This window comes from Salvia miltiorrhiza, chromosome 7, assembly GCF_028751815.1.
Source record: "Salvia miltiorrhiza cultivar Shanhuang (shh) chromosome 7, IMPLAD_Smil_shh, whole genome shotgun sequence".
NCBI lineage: Eukaryota > Viridiplantae > Streptophyta > Magnoliopsida > Lamiales > Lamiaceae > Salvia > Salvia miltiorrhiza.
Window position 1 is genome coordinate 59,396,085 of NC_080393.1, and position 23,258 is coordinate 59,419,342.

The 23,258-nt window shown below is 38.1% G+C and overlaps 2 protein-coding genes across 2 annotated transcripts; both read right to left on the reverse strand.

Annotated features, from left to right (window-relative positions):
- Window positions 1–2,293: 2,293 nt before the first annotated feature.
- On the reverse strand, window positions 2,294–6,073 carry LOC130995199 (UPF0481 protein At3g47200-like). The gene is made up of 2 exons (XM_057920356.1): window positions 5,860–6,073; window positions 2,294–3,832 (listed from the first exon to the last, which is right to left on the reverse strand). The coding sequence occupies exons 1-2, from the start codon at window positions 5,865–5,867 to the stop codon at window positions 2,578–2,580; spliced, it is 1,263 nt and encodes a 420-aa protein (XP_057776339.1). The 5' UTR covers window positions 5,868–6,073; the 3' UTR covers window positions 2,294–2,577.
- A 6,472-nt stretch (window positions 6,074–12,545) lies between these two features.
- On the reverse strand, window positions 12,546–13,935 carry LOC130994535 (UPF0481 protein At3g47200-like). Its single transcript, XM_057919579.1, has 2 exons — window positions 13,915–13,935; window positions 12,546–13,364 (listed from the first exon to the last, which is right to left on the reverse strand). Exons 1-2 carry the CDS (start codon window positions 13,933–13,935, stop codon window positions 12,546–12,548), a joined length of 840 nt encoding a protein of 279 aa, XP_057775562.1.
- Between the last annotated feature and the right edge of the window lie 9,323 nt (window positions 13,936–23,258).

The following is a 23,258-nucleotide window of genomic DNA, read 5'->3' on the forward strand; positions in this document are numbered from 1 at the left end:
CGCTGGACGAATAGGCCGAGATCGGAGGAAGTGAGACGACGAAAAATAATGGGTTGCGCCTGATTTTGAGGTGAAGCGAGGCGGGCGATGGCAATCGGAAGAGACAAACGACGTCGACCGGTGAAAAAGGGACCGGCTGAAGAGAGGAAAACGGCAAACTATCTTTTGTAAACTCTAGATAGCAAAATGCAATTTCAAAAAAATGAAGCGTGTGAGCAGAAAAGAAAATGAAGAAGAAGCCAAGAAGCGGCGCTTATAGATATGCTAAAACTAGGGCATCGACTATTTTCCCTTTTATATTCTTTTCATTTTTTTTTCCTAATTTCTTATTGTGAATTTTTGTATTTGTATATGAAATTCAATCTGGGCCATTTAGTTTAATTTGGGCTATTCGTTTGATTTATTTATACATGTCCAAAATGATTAATTTTAGTTTGGGTCATTTGTTTGGACTATCAGTTTTTTCTTTTATTTTGATTCCATATTTTTTTGTTAAATCTAATTAGTTTTCTAACAATTTTGCTTTTAATTTAGAACTATTAATTCAATTAAGAGTTCAAAATTATGATCATATTTAATTATAATTAAGAGTTCAAAATTATCATATTAATTTGAGTTGTTGATTCCTATAAAAAGATGTGTGCCATTTAATATTATGCATTATTGTTTATATACATTTATTGATTCTATTGCTTAGTTATTATAGTTAATTTTACCTATGATAGCTAATTTCTATATAATTTCTTTACCACCAGTTCTGATTAGCTCATGACAACACTATAAGCCAGTAATAGTGTTACATAAGCTGCAAAATAATATTGCATAAAATTTTTATCTGGATTCGAATCCTGGAGGTTGCGAAAATTTTATATAATTAATTGAATTTTGTTATGCAGTCGTTACAAGCATTTTATGCAACACATATATTGGATCATGCAATCATTCTCACCACATTTGTCCAATCTCATTTAATCTTCTCTCTCTCTCTCTCTCTCTCTCTCTATATATATATATATATATATATATATATATATATATATGTATATATATATATATATATATGTCCGCGTACAGTACGTACACGAAATTAAATATTTTCACTTAATATTTGTGTTTAATTTTTTGTCATATTAGATTTATTCGTTTATATTATACTCCCTCCGTCTCACAAAAACATGAACGTTTTTCCATTTTGGGGTGTCTCACAAAAACATGAACATTTCCATTTTAGTACATCATGGCCCACCACTACTTTTCCTTAATTAATTCATTACACTCACAACACCTTTTAAAGTGGGACCCATTTTCCACTTACTTTAACTCTCAACTAACATTTCTTAAAACCCGTGCATTTCTCTTTGTTCATGTTTTTGTGAGACGGAGGGAGTATATTTTATTAAATTTTCAATTTGATTTGATTACTCTGTATTTTTTTGTATCACTTAAATACATTTATAAATTTTTATAATACGTATGAATAATCGGACCGTGCGAAGCACGGGTATAATACTAGTACTTATATAAAAGCACAGTATTGGGCTAAATTTTTTTCCCGCCAATGCATACATCCAATTGTCCAGTGAGTATTTGGCTGCAAAATTGTCCAATGGATTACACAGCTAAGCTCTCTGAGCTCTTTCACAAAGAGCTATACCTTTTTACAGCAGGCTCCTCTACAGTCTTTTTTACCATTGATAACTGAGATTTGTTCTTGGAGAACAAGCATGCTTAGCCTCCAAGTTTTGCCACTCAAAATATGACCGAGATTTACAATCAAACGACACCCTCTCTCATAAATTATGGCTTTCTAATCCAACCATCTGAATTTATCAACAATTAATCATCCTCCCTCGTATCGCTGCTGCCAGGAAACATTAGATTAAACATACGAAGCATCAATTCTGCAGATATTTACAGCAAGAAGAAGAAGAAGAAGAAGAAGAAGAAGAAGAGTGATTGTTGATTCGGACAATAAAGAGAACATAGGGAGTGGAAATACAAATGAAGATGAACTTAAAAAAAAAATAGAGAGAGAACGAGAATACAGAAGCGCCTATTGAGAAATAAAATTAGGGCTCCTTAAGTTTTTTTTTTAGTGTAACTACATTTTATATTGTTTTTTTTTTATAATCCTCTTTTAATTTTAATTATTTTTATATATTAATTACTTGAAAGTTGGATCTATTTTTAGGTCGTTTTAATCAGAGACGGATCTAAAGGCCAGGCACCCTCACCCGTTGCCTGGTCAATTTTTATTATTATTATTATCTATATATATATATATATATATATATATATATATATATATATATATATAGGGTTAGCTTATATTGAGATTTTAAATATTTTGAGATTTTGAGATAAATGAACATATCAATAAATTCTTTGAACATAACCAATATAACTGATGAACATATGAATCTATTTAATTTATTTAAAAAACATGCCACTTGTAGGGATTGAACCCCAGACCAACGCGCGTTCATAAAAATTAATTGACAAGTTCATCAAAATGTACTTATATGTTCATTTATCTCAAAATCTCAAAATATATATAAATCTCAATTGAACCAATTCCTATATATATATATATATATATATATATATATATAGAGAGAGCAGAAGCAGCACTGCACCAACAAGTAGAGATATAATAACCCAAGGACTACTTAAATAATTACGCCTCAACGTGGCCATCCACCTATTCCTTCTTTTCCTGCAATGCTTTTCCACATTCTCAAACATCTCCGCATAGCTTGTGTTAGGCACAACAATCGAATCAGCCAGCTTGTTCACCATCTTCGCCACGGCTTCCTCATCGCCCAACAAGTTCCTCACGATTCCCTTGCGCGACAGTATCTCCACATCCTTGGAGGAATCAACAAGGTAGTCCAGGAACGAGACATAATCCGTCACGAATTTGCCCTCATCGTGCCCAAAGTAGTGCTCGTACGCGATGAGATTCCGGAGGAACGACTCGGTCCCGTCATCGACCCTCAGAGGCGACATGATCATCACCCCGTTTTCGAACCTCACGTCGAACAACGCAGCTTCTGGCTCGGATATCTTGAACCTGACATTAGCCTCTTTAAGCTTTGTCGCGCTTTTGATGAACTGCAACCCCTCATCCTGTTCCTTCCTCCCGCCCGTGACCGTGCCGCGGGGAAACCAACTACGATGGATGAAGTGAAGCAAATGCTTCACGTCACGAGGAGGTACGCTCACTTCTCCTCTGTAGCCTTCCCCAGGATACAGACCGTGGAAGAATAGCCCGAGAAGGTCCAGCAACCTACTATGCTGGCAGGGAGCCTCAATCAGGTCGAACAGCTCGCACAAGACGAAGAGTGGGAGTTGATTCTCGAAGAGCATTAAATCCCGCTGCAGGCTAGTCACAATCCAGTCCATTTGGAAGATGGGATCATTCTTCTCCCTCAGGGACACCATGTCGCGCTTCAGTAATAACTCAAGGATGAAGCATCCATCTAGTACAAGCATTTGTATGAAGTCGCTTGGGCTCAGGCTTGTAGGCTCATCTGCGTAACATTTTCTTACTTCCGCTTCCAATCTGCCCACACATGCTGCGTAGCTTTCCACATTGTTGGAAGGTTTCCTTCTGATGAGGTGCTGGAAGTAACGTAGCTTGTGATCTTCCATCATTTTTAGATGATCCTTGTTGCGGTGATAAGGGCCAATAGCGATCACCTCGGGCTCGTAAGCATTGGGGTTCACGTTCCGTAAATGTTTATGAACTCTGTAGATTGTGCATTCTGATTCTGCCCCCGCGCTCAGTTTCGTCAGTTTTTTATTCAAGCTAGTGCAGGCTTGCTTTGTGCTGTAAAGATAGAATCACAGCCAAAATATATGATTTTGATGTGTTTCACATAAATATGATCAAACAATTTTGAAAAAAAAAAAAAAAAAAAAAAAACTCAAAACTGATTTGGCAGGAGTATATGTCCATTTACAGACTAGAAAAAAACTTATGCATACCACATATTGTGGACGAACAAATTACGAGAGAAATAGCAAGTATCTATCTCAACTGATAGATATTCAGTATTAATCACTAAAACTGGGGTCACATCGTATATTGAAGTTGCACACGAGATATACGTACATTGGAATTGCACACGAGGTGTATAAGAGTTACATTTCGTCTCAAGTGTTTTAATTTTTAAAAACAAATTTAACAAAATAAGAAAATAAAATATTTTCATACACTACAAGAAAACATGCATATAACAACCGAAATTAACGACCGAAAATTTCAATTGTTAATTTTTGCGGCCTTAACGACCGTTTCACGACCGATTTTATTTTATTTTTTTAACATTTTTTAGCGACCGAAAATTCGGTCATTAATATTTTTTATTATTATTTTTTTTTAATATTTTTTTAAAGACCGAAAATTCGGTCGTTAATATTATTATTATTATTTTTTAAATATATATATATATATATATATATATATTGTTATTATTTTTTTTTGTTAATTATATTCATTATTTTCAGAACATTAATAATTTTATTATTTTAAAATAATAAACTATTTGATTGAATTTATTTGATTAATTTTCAAATATTTTATTATTTTAAAATAATAAATTATTTGATTTACTAAATGAATGATATTGTATATTGAATTATTTTAAATCTAATAATAATAAATTTAATATTTTAATTAATCTAAATAAATCTAATAATTTATTATGATAATATTGTATATTACGATTATTATGATTGTAAATTATTTGATTTACTAAATGAATGATAGACACGAATTTCTTAAACAAAAATCTAGTAGTTAACACTTAGAAATATACTACTAATTAATAAAATTAAAAAATCTAGTACTCAACGCTTAAAACCTCCAATCTTTCTTGCTCATTGAAATTGATTTTTCGAGAAAATCCTAGAAGAATTAAAGAATTAAACTTTTTGATGGACGTGGTAATTACGGAGTGAATGAATACTGTAAAATACAATTTCTCTTTTTTACCCTTTCTCCATAATTAGGTCACTAATCATCAATCCCCGTGAATGCAAAAGAATTAATCTTGGCCATCAATTTTGATCCTATCAACGTTGTAAAATAGTTCTTAGTTTTAATATTAAGAGGCGAAAAGATTAATGGAGACCACTAAATATTCAAAGAATATAAACCAAATCTCAGTCATTGATCTTATATAATATAACGGTCACCATTTATTCACGCCATGTTCAACGAATTTTTTTGTTGAATATATACAGGGTCGAATCCTATAATCCCCAAAAAAATCAGCATTTATTCACGCCATGTCCAACGGATTTGATGAAAAATCACCATTTATTCACGCCATGTCCAACGGATTTGATGAACGTTCATCAAATCCGTTGAACATAACAATAATTCCGTTGAATGTTCATCAAATTCGTTGAACATGGCGTGAATAAATGTTGATTTTTTGGAATTGTGGGATTCGACCATGTATATGTTCAACAAAACATATACTAATGAAAAACAAAATTTAAAAAATTGGTAATGAATAAGACATATATACTGATGAATAAGACAATATATACTGATGAACAATGCAGTATATACCGATGAATAATAAAATTTAAAATATTCTGTTGCCACCAGGATTCGAACCCTGCCAAAAAAAATCTCCCTCCAGATACAATATTAGTTATATGATTGATAAAATAAATGCATCAGATCGTGCTTCATGTTACACGAAAATTAGGGAGTCTCATTGGAGCGGCCCCCTCTATATATATATATATATATATATATATATATATATATATATTAAATCAGGAAGATAACAATTGCTAAAAAAAAGGTGTGTTTATTGAAATTAGATAGAGCAAACTTACTTGAACATGATTGGCAGTGGATGAAGTAGTACTAAGCAGTAAGCAGCTGCTGGTTGGTTTCGAGAGCAAGTAATATATCTTCAGGGGAATATACACTCAATATAACTTACATGCTGTTTTGGGAGGTGCTGATTCAATAATGAAACACAGATTTTCTTTTTCTTTGAAGACCAATAATGAAACACAGCTATTATGTATATATATAGACATGTATCTGTGTGCGCAGTTTGCATTTCACAACTTATCTTCATAAAATACATCAGCTTGCATACATTTATTCAGTAATTGATGGTGTTATGCATGCGTGTGGACCGAGCACAAAGTCTTCGTTCGCATTTTATAATGTGTATATATAGTTGGCATTAATTTAATGTCTACATGCTTATATAGGAAAAGGTAAACAACTAACGAAGCCCTATGCTAATTAGGCCTTCTAATCTCTCTGCGTTGACGTCTCTCAGCCAAACTTTGCTTATTTACAATAATAATAATAAATAAATAATATTGATTCGTATAAATAAAATAAATCATACTATATTTTGAAAAAGAAAAACAATTGAATTGAATAAGGATGGTGCATGAATAAGACAATAAGATTTTTAAATTAAATTTTAAGACTTAATTTTTATTAACTGAAAGGTATGAAACTCTAATTTAAAAAAGAAACAAACGATTCATGAGTCAAATAAATAACTTAATTATAAAATAATCTATGGATCCAAATATTTAGAAATAGAGAGTGAGAGACGAGAAATGAGTGTAGAGAATTTATAGAGTTTAACAATAGGATGGGTGCCGTAAGAAAATAGGGTTTTATTTATTTTTTTAAATGGCGAGTTTTGTATTTTTGTGAGCAAGTTGGGTAGGGTCAACTTTGATATTGGTTTTGTGTGATATATTTTTGGGTTTTTAATGTGTCATGGTCAAATACTGTACTTATAGCAATCTGCATATATTTTTCTTCTTTCTTCCCCACCCGACCTCCTCCCTTCTCTTTCCCCCATTTCCCCTGCAACTCTCTTTCCCCAATCTCCTGTTTTCTTTTTTTTTCCTTTTTTTTTAATTTTAGGCGAGCGTGTAGCACACCCCCCCCCCCCCCGGGTCCCGAGTCGCAGAAACGAATGTATATAGATACATGTATCTGTGTGGTTTGCATTTCACAACTCATCTTCATAAAATTGAACTTGCATTTAATGTCTACAAGCTTGTTGTGGGTCAATGCAAAGTCGTCTTTTTTTTTAAATTTTAGGCGAGCGTGTAGCACACGCCCATGCGCCCCCCCACCCCCCTCGTCCCGAGTCGCAGCAACGAATGTATATAGATACATGTATCTGTGTGGTGTTTTGCCACTCTAAAACAATGACCGAGATTTACAATCAAACGACACCCTCTCTCATAAATATTTATGGCTTTCTAATCCAAGCATCTGAATTTATCAACAATCATCCTCCATCGTATCGCTGCTGCCACGAAACATTAGATTAAACATACGAAGCATCAATTCTGCAGATATTTACAGCAAGAAGAAAGAAGAAGAAGAAGAAGAAGAAGAAGAAGAGAGAAGATGAACTTAAAAAAAATAGAGAGAACGAGAATACAGAAGCGCCTATTGAGAAATAAAATTAGGGCTCCTTAAGTTTTTTTTTTTTTTTTTTTTTTTAGTGTAACTACATTTTATATTGTTTTTTTTATAATCCTCTTTTAATTTTAATTATTTTTATATATTAATTACTTGAAAGTTGGATCTATTTTTAGGTCGTTTTAATAATAGTTCTTTTTCATACGTAACAACTAGGACTTTTAATTTCAGGTTATTTAATCCAATTAAAGTTTCAAACTATCATGTTATATATGGCTTGTTGATTTCAATAAAAACACAAAATATGAGTTATCGAATACTCCATTATACATCCCTCAAAAAAAAAAAATACTCCATTATACATAATTCCTCTCAAGAAAAAAATATTATACATAATTCATAAACTTTTCTTCTTCTATCTATTATAGCTAATTTTATTTATTATATATATGGTTCAAATATGATAAATGTAATAATGATATAAATTACAACCATCAAATAAAATTGAATGTTTAACGGGTTAGTTTGTATATTAGAAAAAATATAGGTAAAATAAAAAAGAGGTAATATATAAATATGACCACTTTCATATAGTAAAATTAAAATTTGGCCTATGAAATAAAAACATTAAAATTTGGCCAGTTTTTGTGTAAAAGTACAAAATTACCCCTTACATTAAAATTTTAAAAAATGGCCACTTTCCTCTATCTCTCTCAAAGCTTCAGCTCTCACAATTTCGACTCTCTCTCCCTCTCTCTATCTCTCTCTATCTCTCTCTCTCCCACCCCCACCATCTTCGTCGTCGTCGTCCCATCGCGCCGCCACTCAGGCTACAAATCACCGTCGCGCATTGCCTCCGTCACGCACTGCTGCCGTCACGTAAGGTTCATCTTCTTCATCGCTTCAGAGCCATCTCTCTCTCTCTCTCCCCAGCGGCTGCGCGGAAGCGGCGCCGATGATGAAGATCTCGCGGCGCCGATGACGTAGACCTCGAAGCTTGGCAGAAGTCGCCGGAGCAGAGGATGAGGCGGCGGTGGAGGAGATCCGGTCCTCTGAAATCGGCAGCATCTACCTCTCTCTTTCACTATCTCTCTTTCTCACGCAGCATCTACCTCTCTCTTTCACTACCTCCTTCCTCCCCCAATTCAGATCTATGCAGCTCTGCCCGCCCTAGAAACAGAGTTGATCCAGCGCCGCCGCCGCGCTTCCCTGCACCGCCTTCGCTTGGTTCCGCTTCGATGAGAAGATCTCCGCCAGAAGCTTCAGCGCCAATTTAATCAGTCGAATCTAAGGCAGCGGCGAGGGGTTCTTCTGTCGTCCTTGTTGTCGTGGAGAAATAAGGAAGTTAATACAAAGAGAGAAAATGAGATTGAAAACTATTTGGTATTTCTAATCAAACACAATTTCATTTGGAATTAAAAGAGAGCAAAGCATTAATTACGAATCATTCCCAATGTAGTATTGCTTTTTTATTATTGTTGAGATTGTTGATTCATAAATTGAATGTTGAGATTGTTGATTCGAATGAATTGTTGTATTTTGATTGTAGATTGAATTGATTCGAATAATATTTTGTTGTATTTTGATTGTTAATTTAAAGGAATTGATGTATTTTGATGGTAGATTGAGTTGTTGTATTTTGGTGTTGTACAGCAATTTGATTGAGCTGTATAATTATTTTTCTAATGTTCTTAAATTCACAATCAAATTTATGAATTCACAGCAGCTTAATGTTTTTAAATTCACGACCACATTTATGAATTCACAACTTAATATTCTTGAATTCACAACCAGATCTATTAATTCACAACTAAAACTCGAATTCACAATCAAAATAAATTCTAGTTTTAGTTGTGAATTCAAATTTTAAAAACTCAAATTCACAACCAAAATAAATTCTAGTTGTGAATTAAATTCTGATTATGAATTTTATTGGTTGCTAATTCCCAACCAAAAAATTCTTGCTATGTATTAAATTTTAGTTGTAAATACACAACCAAAAAATTCTTGTTGTGAATTCGACTGTTTAGGGTTTAGATTGGGTTTAGGGTTTATGGTTTAGGTTTTAGGGTTTATGGTTCAGTTCAGTTTCAGATTAGATTCAGTTCAGTTTCAGTTCAATTGTGAATTCACAACTAGGGTTTAGGTTTAGGGTTTAGTGTTTCAGTTCAGTCCAGTTGTGAATTCACAATCGTAATAATTCACAACTAGGGTTTAGGGTTTAGATTGGGTTTAGGGTTTAGGGTTTAGGTTTTAGGGTTTAGGGTTTAGTTTTTAGGGTTTAGGGTTCAGTTCAGTTCAGTTTCAGTTCAGTTATGAATTCACAATTAGGGTTTAGTGTTTCAGTTCAGTTCAGTTGTGAATTCACAATCGTAACAATTCACAACTAGGGTTTAGATTGTTTAGGGTTTAGGTTTTAGAGTTTAGGGTTTAGTTTTTAGGGTTTAGGGTTTAGGGTTTAGGGTTCAGTTCAGTTCAGTTCAGTTCAGTTCAGTTTCAGTTTCAGTTTCAGTTCAGTTGTGAATTCACAACTAGGGTTTAGGTTTAGGTTTAGGGTTTAGGGTTTAGTGTTTAGGGTTTCAGTTCAGTTGTGAATTTAATGTTTCAGTTCAGTTTCAGTTAAGTTTTAGTTCAGTTCAGTTCAGTTCAGTTGTGAATTCACAATCGTAACAATTCACGACTAGGGTTTAGGTTTATGGTTTAGGGTTTAGGTTTAGGGTTTCAGTTTAGTTGTGAATTTAATATTTCAGTTCAGTCCAGTTCAGTTGTGAATTTAGTGTTTCAGTTCAGTTGTGAATTCACAATCATAACAATTCACAACTAGGGTTTAGGTTTAGGGTTTAGGGTTTCAGTTTAATTAGTTGTGAATTTAATGTTTCAGTTCAGTTTAGTTTCAGTTCAGTTCAGTTGTGAATTTAGAGTGTTTCAGTTCAGTTGTGAATTCACAATCGTAATAATTCACAACTAGATTTAAGAATTCACAACCAGGTCGATTAATTCACAACTTAATGTTCTTGAATTCACAACTAGCTCGATGAATTCACAACTTAATATTCTTGAATTTACAACCAAATCTATAAATTCACAATCAAAATAAATTACAGTTTTAATTGTGAATTCAAACTTTAAAAACATCAAATTCACAACTACTTGAATTCACAACCAAAATAAATTCTAGTTGTGAATTAAATTTAGGTTGTGAATTCGACTGATTGTGAATTCACAACCAACATAAATCTGGATGTGAATTAAATTTTGGCTGTGAATTCATTTGTTGTGAATTCACAACCAAAAAATTCTAGTTGTGAATTAAATTTTGGTTGTGAATTCGACTGGTTGTGAATTAAATTTTGGCTGCGAATTCGACTAGTTGTGAATTCACAAACAAAAAATTTTGGTTGTGAATTCGACTGGTTGTGAATTCTCAATTCACAACCAGTGTGAATTCACAACAAAAAAAAATTGGTTGTGAATTGCGGGATTTTTTAAAGGGGTGATGTAAAGTGGACATTTTTTTAATTTTTAATGTGGAATGGTATTTTGGTAACAATGGCCATTTTTTAATATTTTTATTTTAGTGGACAATTTTTAATTTTACAATATGAAAGTGGCCATTTTAAAAATCCACTCAATAAAAAATATATATAAAGAGAATATTCTTTTAAATCATGGATTATGATTCCAAGTAAACCATACAAATTCAATTTTATTAATGAAGATACAAATTTTAATAAATTTTTGGGAAAGTAGTAATGTAAATTAAAATTCATTTAGTTATCCAATATGTAAATCACTTTTGTATAATGAAAATTTTGAAATTTATGATCCAATAATTCATCTTTGCTTATTTACAATAATAAAAATAAATAAATTATGCATCTTTGCTTATTTACAAGCATAAAAATAAATAAATAAATTTTAATAGTATAAATAAAAAATCATATATTTTGAAAAAAAAAACAAATTTAAAAAATAAATTGAAAAAGGATTGTGCATGAATAGTACAATAAGATTTTTAAATTAAATTTTAAGACTTAATTTTTATTAACTGAAAGGTACGGAACTCTAATTTAAAAACGAAACAAACGATTCATGAGTCAAATAAATAACTTAATTATAAAATAATCTATGGATCCAAATATTTAGAAATAGAGAGTGAGAGACGAGAAATGAGTGTAGAGAATTTATAGAGTTTAGCAATAGGATAGGTGCCGTAAGAAAATAGGGTTTTGTTTTTTTTTTTTTTTTTTAATGGCGAGTTTTGTATTTTTGTGAGCAAGTTGGGTCAACTTTGATATTGATTTTGTGTAATATATTTTTGGGTTTTTAATGTTTTATGGTCAAATATTGTACTTACAGCAATCTGCATATATTAGAAAATAGGGGTCTCTCAATTGTATTATGTCGTAATTTCAATTTGATGTGTTCAATTCGAGGTGTAAATTAAGATACTATTTTATTTCTTATATATATTCCATTTTTAGATAACTTTTAATTAATTCGTAATAAAAAATAAATCACATGGAATATCTAGATAACTTCTTGTTGCGCAAAAGCTTCCAAAACACACGAAATCGGATTGTAGCAATGGAACAGTAGAATCAACTCTCAAAACTCTCAAGAACAAAACTCACTCGATTTGTAAAACTATGGAAAAATAGGAATGTAAAAAATTATACTCCCTCCGTCCATGAAAGAAGTTCCAGCCGTGGATTCGTTCCCAAATGATGTTCCCACAGACGGCGCCAAATGTAAGTTCTTGAACGCGATTGATACAAGAAACGCCGGGAACGAAATTGACAAACGAATCTAAAGATTAAACACAACAATCAACAGCGAGATTTTACGTGGTTCGGATATTATATCCTACATCCACGGACAAACAAGATGAATCACTCTATTAATATTTGAATATGCAATACAGACTTCAAGATAGAAGAAATCAGCCTCCAAGATCTCAAGATCTAGCTGATGAACTCTCTCCCTCTCGCTACTGTGTTTTTCCTCTCATCCCAGCCCAAAAGAAGAAAAATGAAAAGTGTTGAGATAGCAGACAAACTCTGCGTAAATCTCATGCAAACTTCATAACAAACCTTTTAACTAACATTTACAAATAAGCCCCCAAAACAGAACTTAATTTCCTGCTAGTCCTTTGACTTATGAAGAATACACAAATGAGGTCACACCACTCTACACTGACATTAGCCTCTTTAAGCCTCGCTGCGCTGTTGATGAACTGCAACCTCTTATCCTGCTGCTTCCTCCCACCCGTGCCCGTGCATCGGGGAAGCCAACTACGATGAATGAAGTGAAGCAAATGCTTCACCTCACGAGGAGCTACGCTCGCTTCTCCTCTGTAGCCTCCCCCAGGATACAGACCGTGGAAGAATTGCACGAGAAGGTCCCGCAACCTACTATGCTGGCCGGGAGCCTCAATTAGGTCGAACAGCTCGCACAAGACGAAGAATGGGAGTTGATTCTCGAAGAGCATTAAATCGCGCTGCAGGCTAATGATCATCCAGACCATTTGGAAGATGGGATCATTCTTCTCCCTCAGGAACACCATGCCGTACTTCCGTAATAACTCAACGATGAAGCATCCATCTAGTACAAGCATTTGTATGAACTCGCTTGGGCTCAGGCTTGTAGGCTCATCTGCGTAACATTTTCTTGCTTCGGCTTCCAATCTGCCCACACATGCTGCGTAGCTTTCCACATTGTTGGAAGGTTTCCTTATGATGAGCTGCTGGAGGTAACGTAGCTTGTAATCTTCCATCATTTTTAGATGATCCGTGTTGCGGTGATAAGGGCCAATAGCGATCACCTCGGGCTCGTAAGCATTGGGGTTCACGTTCCGTAAATGTTTATGAACTCTGTAGATTGTGCATTCTGATTCTGCCCCTACGCTCAGTTTCTGATTCTGATTCTGATTGCGGTGATAAGAATACTAATTGGTGAAACGATTAGCCATTCAAATCTCTCTGCGTTGACGTCTCTCAGCCAAACTTTGCTTATTTACAATAATAAAAATAAATAAATAAATTTGATTCGTATAAATAAAAAAAATCATATATTTTGAAAAAAAAAACAAATTAAAAAAACAATTGAATTGAATAAGGATGGTGCATGAATAGCACAATAAGATTTTTAAATTTAATTTAATTTAAGACTTAATTTTTATTAACTGAAAGGTATGAAACTCTAATTTAAAAAAGAAACAAACGATTCATGAGTCAAATAAATAACTTAATTATAAAATAATCTATGGATTCAAATATTTAGAAATAGAGAGTGAGAGACGAGAAATGAGTGTAGAGAATTATAGAGTTTAGCAATAGGATGGGTGCCGTAGGAAAATAGGGGTTTTTTTTTTAATGGCGAGTTTTGTATTTTTGTGAGCAAGTTGGGCAGGGTCAACTTTGATATTGGTTTTGTGTGATATATTTTTGGGTTTTTAATGTGTTATGGTCAAATACTGTACTTATAGCAATCTGCATATATTAGAAAATCGGGGTCTCGATCTCAATTGTATTATGTCGTAATTTCAATTTGATGTCTTCAATTCGAGGTGTAAATTAAGATAATATTTTATTTCTTATATATATTCCATTTCCAGATAACTTTTAATTGATTCGTAATAAGAAATAAATCACATGGAATATCTAGATAACTTGTATTTCAATTTTTACTTGTACAAGATATAACTATATTTGTTCTTACATTGTATATGTGGCTGCAGATTTCATGTTTGTGTTCTGTTGAAAATACTAATCAAAGTCAAGAAACAACTACATCTAGAAGTATAGAAATATTTAGCAAAAGTCAAAAGATATATTGTGTGTGACTTTAGTGGGATTTTGCAGGACTTTGATTCATTTTGTATTCTATAAATAGATATCAGTGTAATATGAAGATAGATCAAGCAATACAACAACAATCATCTTGCTTCTCTTTATTCTCTGCATTATGATAATAACATGTTTTAACATGGTATCAGAGCAGGTTTAATCCTTGGAACTCAAAAAAAAAAAAAAAGGGCAGCAATACCAAATTCAATTTCCGCAAGCTTCATCTTCAGATTTCTTTTCAAATTCCACCCAAAATCAAAAACCTAAAAAAACCTCACCAAAATATGGAGAGTGGCAGCGGCGCCGCCGTTGTGGGTGAAAGCCGCAGAGAGCTGTTGGGCGACGATACCATAACATGGTATCAGTGTCGTCGGTGTCAGACGACTCCGGACTGGGCACTGGCTGCCGAAGCTGCTACTGTCCATGGTCGACGGCAGTGTTCCTTCAGTAAGGCTCCTTCTGTCGACGGCTGCGGCGGCTCTGAGCGAGGCGGCGCTGGCGAGATACTGCTGTCAGCGAGCCAGCGGTCGACAACGCTCCTCCAGCGAGCGGCTGAATCACCGATCTCAAGCAGTAGTAGCAGCAGCAGCAGTAGGCTGCGGCGGCCCTTCAGCCAGACGGCTGACCGTCGGCTCCGGGCGAAGCAGCAGCGGCTCCAGCCGGCGACTTCAATCGGAACGCGGCGGCGGAGTTGGACCTTCGCCGGAGCCAGAGGCGAAGCCGTGTGTGGGTGTGCTGTGTCGGTGACCGGGAGAACAACGACGGTGGCCGTGAAAGCAGCGGCTGTGGCCGCGTATCTCCATCTCGCGGCTGGGCAGAATGGAAGGAGTAAATGTGAGAGGGAGGCGCCTGGAGAAGCAAATAAGTGTTTAAAATTAGGTATAGGGTTTAGTGTTTTCACACTAAACCCTCCTTCTTTCCTTTATTTGCAAAAATTACCCCATCTCTTAAAATCTGCCCCCCTAAAATTCAATAAAACACAAAGGCTACCCCGAGGTTTTGTTAAATTGCAGAACTTACCCCATCTAATGCAAAAAGACCCACCTACTCTTATTAAATATCAGAATAGCCCCCATTTGCAGCCTAGTCCCTCGAAATTTAGGGATTTATATAGTATACCCCATTTTATGCAAAACCACCCCAAAAAAATGCATAATCATGATATTGACCCTAAAAGGCCTTCAAACTTTTCAGCTGCGTACGAGATGTCAGGTAATAATAGGGATAGAGATAAAGGGTGGATTTTTGATTGTGGAGCCACTGATACAATGACTTTTGATAAAACTGATATTATTAAGTCATCAACATCACATCGTACGCATGTTCAGACTGCAAATGGTGATTTGACTTGTGTTAAAGGAGCCGGAACTATAGAAATTTCCCCTACTTTACGTCTCTCAAATTGTCTTTATGTCCCGTCTCTTTCACACAAACTCTTATCTATTAGCCATGTTACAAAAGAGCTCAATTGTACCATGATAATGCATCCCCACTTCTGTTTGCTTCAGGATATCAGGACGGGGGAGATTATTGGGCGTGGCACTGAGCGGGATGGATTGTACTATGTGGATGAGATAGCTCAGCAAGGCAAGGTGATGCTGGCTCATGGAACTGCTGACCGGGAAGCCTGGCTTTGGCACCGTCGATTAGGGCATCCATCCACGGGGTATCTTAAGCTTTTATTTCCTAAATTAGTAAAAAATGAGACTCTATCTTGTGAGACTTGTGTTTTAGCTAAAAGCCACCGAAAAACTTTTAAGCCTAATGACACACAAGTGAACTCCATATTTTCTCTTGTTCATTCTGATGTTTGGGGTCCTTCACCTGTTGTGGGGGGTCAAGGTTTTAGATATTTTCTACTCTTTATTGATGATTGCACTAGGATGACATGGGTGTATTTTCTCAAAAATAAATCTCAAGTTTTTGAAAAGTTCACTCATTTCTTTAAAATGATTCAAACTCAATTTCAAAAACATATCCAGACCCTTAGAACCGATAATGGGGGGGAGTTTGTCAATCGATCCATGCAAGACTTCTGTCAACAAAGAGGGATAATTCATCAAACCACTTGTTCCCATACTCCCGAACAAAACGGTGTTGCTGAACGAAAAAATCGAATTCTCCTTGAAATGACCCGTGCTATGATGCTTGAGTCTAAGGTACCCACCCACTTCTGGCCTGAAGCTGTCGCCACCTCTGCTTACCTTATAAATCGCCTTCCCACCAGAACCCTCCAACTTCAAACTCCTTTACAGAAATTATCCACTGTTTCTAATATACCCACTGCCCTTACGCTGCAACCACGAATATTTGGTTGTTCCGTATTCGTTCATGTTCCCAAACATGAGCGGACAAAACTCTCTCCGTGCGCTATCAAGTGTGTGTTTGTGGGCTATGGGGTCAATCAAAAAGGGTATAGATGTTACAACCCTCAAAACCGTCAAATTGTGACCACTATGAACTGTGACTTTCTCGAAACTGAGTATTTTTACAGTAACCACCCTAACAGTCAGGGGGAGAGTGAAAGTGAGAATAAGAGTGAGATCGACTTGTTAAGTTGGTTACCAATGCCAGTCCCGGAAGCAGATCCAACAGAAAAAGTTAACCTAACCACCGAGCATGTTTCATCCACTCCAGAACAATCTAGTCCGCTGCATGAGCCTATATCTTCTCCGCCACTGATATCTGAGGTAAGATCTTCTAAACCTACTATTGTGGCTTCTGATTCTGCTGATAATATTTCTCAAGTCATTGAAGAAGAACATGAGGATAATACAGTAGATGGAGATACTGGGAGATATGTGCTACCACCCAGGAGTAATCGGGGTGTACCTCCTAAACGGTATACCCCAGAGAAAATTGTGAGGAATTCGCGATACTCAATTGGGAATATCGCCAAGGGAAACTTGTCCAAAAATGCCACAGCCTATGAAGCGGCCTTATATGATGAGGAGATTCCACAAACAGCAGAGCAAGCCCTGAAGATCGAGCATTGGAGAAATGCTATGAAGAAAGAGATAGGAGCCCTAAACCGGAATCACACATGGGAGAAGTGTCGGTTGCCAAAAGGGAAGAAAACTGTGGGATGCAGATGGGTTTTCACAATCAAACGAAAACCCGATGGATCTATTGAGCGATACAAAGCTCGGCTAGTTGCAAAAGGCTACACACAAACATATGGGATCGACTATGCAGAAACTTTCTCGCCTGTGGCAAAGATGAACACTGTCAGGGTGCTCCTCTCCATTGCTGCAAACAAGGATTGGGATCTTCATCAGTTTGATGTTACAAATGCCTTTCTTCATGGTGAGCTTGAAGAAGAACGGGAGGTATACATGGATGCACCCCAAGGTTTTTCAGATGAGTTCGAGGACGGGAAGGTATGCAGATTGAAAAAAACTTTATATGGACTCAAACAGTCTCCCAGAGCTTGGTTTGGAAGATTCACCACAGCTATGAAGAAGTTCGGGTACCAGCAAAGCAATTCAGACCACACCTTATTCTTGAAGAAACGAGGTGATCTTATTTCTTGCTTAGTCATTTACGTTGATGACATGATCATAACAGGGGATGACTTAGAAGAAATCCAGAAGTTGAAAGCAAATCTTTTCAAGGAGTTCGAAATGAAGGACCTTGGGAGACTAAAGTACTTCCTCGGGATCGAAGTACTCAGATCGAGGAAAGGGATTTTTATCAATCAGAAGAAGTATACTCTTGACCTTCTTGCAGAAACTGGGATGCTAGATTGCAAGCCAGCTGAGACGCCTATGGCTGTCAATCATGGGCTACAGATTGTGAAGGGAGCTGAATTGGCGGATCGAGGAAAATATCAACGTTTGGTAGGGAAACTTATATATCTTTCCCATACTCGGCCTGATATTGCATATGCTGTTGGAGTTGTGAGTCAGTTTATGCACCAACCACAAGCTGACCATATGGAAGCAGCACTCAGAATTGTGAGATACTTGAAAGGAACCTTTGATTATGGAGTACTGTTCAGGAAGACTGGACATCTCGAGATACAAGCCTACACTGATGCTGACTGGGCTGGAAACCCAGTTGACAGGAAATCAACAGCAGGGTACTTTGCCTTCATTGGAGGGAATCTTGTATGATGGAGAAGCAAGAAACAAAAGGTAGTGGCACTCTCAAGTGCAGAAGCAGAATTCAGGGGAATCAAGAGTGGGCTGACTGAAGTTCTTTGGTTGAGAAGGCTACTAATGGAGTTAAGTCTTCATCCAACAAAAACATGCCAAATGTTCTGTGACAACAAAGCCGCCATCAGCATATCTGAAAATCCGGTGCAACATGATAGAACCAAACATGTTGAAGTTGATAGGCACTTCATCAAAGAGAAGATCGAAAGAGGGATCGTGACCCTACCCTTTGTCAGATCCGAAGATCAACTCGCTGACATCTTAACCAAAGCTGTGAACTCCAAGAGTTTTTCAGAAGTTCTTGGCAAGTTGAATATCGGGATTCCCGTTACTCAACTTGAGGGGGAGTGTTGAAAATACTAATCAAAGTCAAGAAACAACTACATCTAGAAGTATAGAAATATTTAGCAAAAGTCAAAAGATATATTGTGTGTGACTTTAGTGGGATTTTGCAGGACTTTGATTCATTTTGTATTCTATAAATAGATATCAGTGTAATATGAAGATAGATCAAGCAATACAACAACAATCATCTTGCTTCTCTTTATTCTCTGCATTATGATAATAACATGTTTTAACATGTTCAAATTAACAATGCATGTAAATATAAATCAAGTAGCATTTTGTTACACACTTGAGTTTTTAAATAGAATTACATGTTTTGGTAGTCCTAATCTACTATGAGGATTAATAAAAGGGATTAATCTCTTTTGCATGTTGGTTTATAGTTAAAGACACATATTTTTTACATGATCAATTGTGTGTGGTTTTATCAAATATTACTCATAATCGAAATCTGAAAAATCTGATATATGAATACGATGGTGAATATATACTTATAACTTTATTTATAATGAAGGTTTGTAAAATGTTCGATGTAGGTATTTTAATGTAAAGATTATATTTATACTCATAACTTTGTTTATAGTGAGGTTTATTCTTCACATTATTTTTTGTATTGATGTTTATAATGAGATTTTTCTCACATTTATTTTTTGTATTTTTTCTTTATGTTTAAGTATGAGTTGTTTTTTGTTAGGCCTCTGTTGTTATTAGTTTTGTTCAAAGGAAAGAAAAACGTGTTTGTGCATTGTGTTTTGGATATCACGTTTATTAATTAAATTGAGGTTTATTAAAAAGTGAAAAAGAAAAAACATCCCTTGAGAGCACAAGATGCAGACTAAGGGCACAAAACTTAAAAAGCGAAGGAGAGCAACTCAAAAAGGAAAGTCAGGATCATTATCCAAATCATCCGACCAACGCCTATGGACGACATTATTCATTGCAATCATACTAGGCCTATTGGTGACGTCAACCACAAACTCCATCGGCTTGTTGCCCATTTCTTCCGCATTCCTGAGACGACTTTTAATACAACCTTCCGGAATTGCATGTATAGGCTCTCGTCCCTTTACCGAGCCTTTTGGACGACCACGTCCGCGCTTCTGCTCCGAGAGCAACTGCATCCCCTGATTAACTTGCTCCTCTAACCTAATAATACGACTCGCCATGTCATCCGGAGAAGAAATTGATTTATTATCAAAATCAACTTCCTTAATCGGCGAATTAACCCGCTGGGTCGCTGAATCTTTTGCCCCAACTACCGGTTGTTGCTCTACCACAGCTCCACTATTCGTTCCAGAATCCAACTCCAAAGTTCCCTCTACATTCGAGCCCTCCTTATCACTAGCCTTGTCCGTGTGAGGCGACCCATCATTTTCTTCCTCATGTAAAGGCTCTGCTTCAAAATTGGAGTCCGCAATGATAGTCTCCTCCACTTCCTCTTCCTCATCCTCATCTAGCGCTTGATATCGGTTAGCATCCCCCGCCAGAGGGAGATCATTTTTCTTAAAAGGTGCCGCGTCTAGAAGATCATGACCTGATAGAGGTTTAAGAATATCAACTTTGAGCTGCCATGCAGGAGTCGGACCCTCTCCCTTATCAAGATTCTTCACAACCACAGCAGGAGGCTCAGTGATCTTTTGCTTGCTCGTGGCCCTATCAGCTCTCCGGCATTTATCCGTTGAATGACCTGTAAGTTTACAACGCGAGCAAAAAAGGGGCATAGATTCAAAACCAAACTCAATGTAGAACGATCTATCGCCGTCATCAATGTACATCGAGTTGAGAATAGGCAAAGCCATGTCAAGTTCCACCAAAACCCGCGCAAAGTGTCCCACATAACCAGTTGCGGAGGCATTATCAATTCGCATAGGATGACCAAGCACACGACCTATACCAGCAATAATCACCGGAGTCCATAACTCCACAGGGAGATAATATATCCGAACCCATACCTGAGCCAGAGACGACACTTCCTTATACGGATCGAAATACCTAGTCCATTCACGGAAGCGTACGTGGCCAATTGACAGTTGGAGAAAAGAACTCCCCTTAGCTTTCTTTTTCGCTTCCATCGTCAAAAATTTAACAACGAAGAATCCCTTAGCCATGGGCACCAGTTGACAGTCGGCGCACTGCCATATGGTTCGAAGTTCATGAGAGAGGTCGGCGAACGTGCGTGGCTTGTCCCCTTTATGTTGGATAAGTCTACCGATTAGTGCAAATTGAAACTCTTCCAACTTTGTTTGATATTCCGATTTGGGCACTGAGAGGGTGACAACCTCTCCTTGTCGCTGTATTTGAAGGCCTCGTAGGCCATACGCTGCAACATCCGGCTTCTTAAGGGATTTGGGTTGGACTTTATCAGCTACTTTGCCAGCGAAAGAAACAGCCGGAGCAGAACCCGGCACCTGCGCTACTGAAGTAACAACAGACGGCAGCGGCTGTATCAAACCAGGGATGGCCTGGTTAGGATCACCGATCAAACTCTGCGCCGGTGAAAAACCCGACGAGCGCTGCCCAACAGCCACTGCGCCGGAAGAATAACCCGGCTTTACGAGAGGCGGTTGGTGAGACGGAACATTGGCAGGGGATCTAGACCTGTCAAAATTAGAAGAAACCAGGGGAAGATTGAGGCCCCCCTTGTCACGATGGACTTCCGGCGAACTCGAATCAATCACCGGTAGGAGAACCGAGAATGGAGGTGGACGGCCGGACTGGCCACCACGAGCGTCAAGCTCGCCAACGCCCGCGTCAGCAAGCGTGCCGTCGAGCGCCTTCCCTGGCTCAGGTTCGGCGATGCCGTGCACGATGCCGTCGGCAGCCGCCTCAGTCCTCACCATGGTGTCAACGGAAGATCCTCCTTGAACGCCCCCGCGCTTCTGGTACAAAAGCGGAGGAAGGAGAGGTCAGAGCGGCTCCGCGCTGGGCTCCGATCTGGAAGTGGAGACAGCGGCGGATCTGGCAGGGCGCTGATCGAGCAGTGCCTCGGCGTGGCGGAGAGTAGCACTTTCCGGTGGAATCTTGGCGCAGATAGTGACTGCGCGGGGGAGCGGCACGGCGTCGCTCCGACGCCGGGCTCAAATCTACCACCGGAAACCGACAACAGCCATTCTAGTGCCGTGTCAAACTCCCTTCTTTCTGGTCGCACGCGTAGAGCTAGCACGCGTAGAGAGAGAGAGCACGCGTAGAGGAAAATTGCATTCAAAAAAATGCTTACTGTCACGGACGATGCTTGCATCTTTCCCATCCTCGTTGGGGCTTTCCCAACCTTAGGGTCATTCATAGGCAACAACTGGTTTCGCCGTGCCACGGCTCATCAGGGGAACGGCATCAGCTCCCAACCAGCGTGTCCCAACGGACAGGCGTTCCTCGTTCACTGAACGCCGTTCCCTTCCTTACGAGAAAGGCGAAACCCAAGTTGTGCCATTCCTTCAGAGCGCGCCAAGCATCCGCCCATGAGTCCACACGCGCACGTTCACGTTGGTCCTCGCCACGGCTTGCCCACGATGGCAACGGGCGTGCGAGGGTGAAACGGGCACCGTGTGACAGTCTCCCCCACTTGATTCGTGGACGTCCCCGGACACGACGTGCACCCGATGGAGACCCGGTATAGAGGACTCTTCCTCCTTCGCCGAGCTGACAAGCTCCTTCGCCGGGCATGCGCACGGCCCTCTTTGGTCGCCTTTGGAAACGACAAGGCATCGACTCTTCGACCGCCTTGCTCCCGCGCACCAGGGCTTTCATGGGGACCTGAGAGACCCATCCGCCCAAAGACCGCCCGGCGGGGAGCATCTCATTCCGCCCATACGAAACGGCTTGCCCCGCCGGTTGGCTTTGATACCAACTGTCACGGACGATGCTTGCATCTTTCCCATCCTCGTTGGGGATTTCCCAACCTTAGGGTCATTCATAGGCAACAACTGGTTTCGCCGTGCCACGGCTCATCAGGGGAACGGGATGAAGAAACGAGGTGATCTTATTTCTTGCTTAGTCATTTACGTTGATGACATGATCATAACAGGGGATGACTTAGAAGAAATCCAGAAGTTGAAAGCAAATCTTTTCAAGGAGTTCGAAATGAAGGACCTTGGGAGACTAAAGTACTTTCTCGGTTAGAATGGGCGCCGCTTTCTTCATTCACGCCTTTGATGCCGCTCACCGAGCCTCCCCCATCCTCTCTAGTCGCCTCCCCCTCAAATCGGTGCTCCTTGGGCTTCACGCCCTCCCCAGATGGGAGATCAGCGGCTTCGCGGTGGCGCACGGCGTCCACGCGGTACGCCTCGGCAATGAGGCCTCCGTCTCCCATGCCATCCCCGTCCGGAACGGCTCCCTCTACCCGCTCACATTTGGCGCGTCGCGGACCTGCGCGCAGAACGAGGTGCTGCGTTCCATTTTGAGTTTGCTGTCGGAAGAAACTGTTCTCATACACCAAATGAGAGACTTGTTTCTGCAGCCGATCGTTTTCCTCCA

Coding starts and splice junctions, on each gene's coding strand:
- LOC130994535 (XM_057919579.1), bottom strand. CDS start 13,935: ATGCAGATTGCTATAAGTACA. Junction 13,365..13,914: donor TGCAGATTGCTATAAGTACA/GTATTTGACCAT, acceptor CACCGCAATCAG/AATCAGAATCAGAAACTGAG.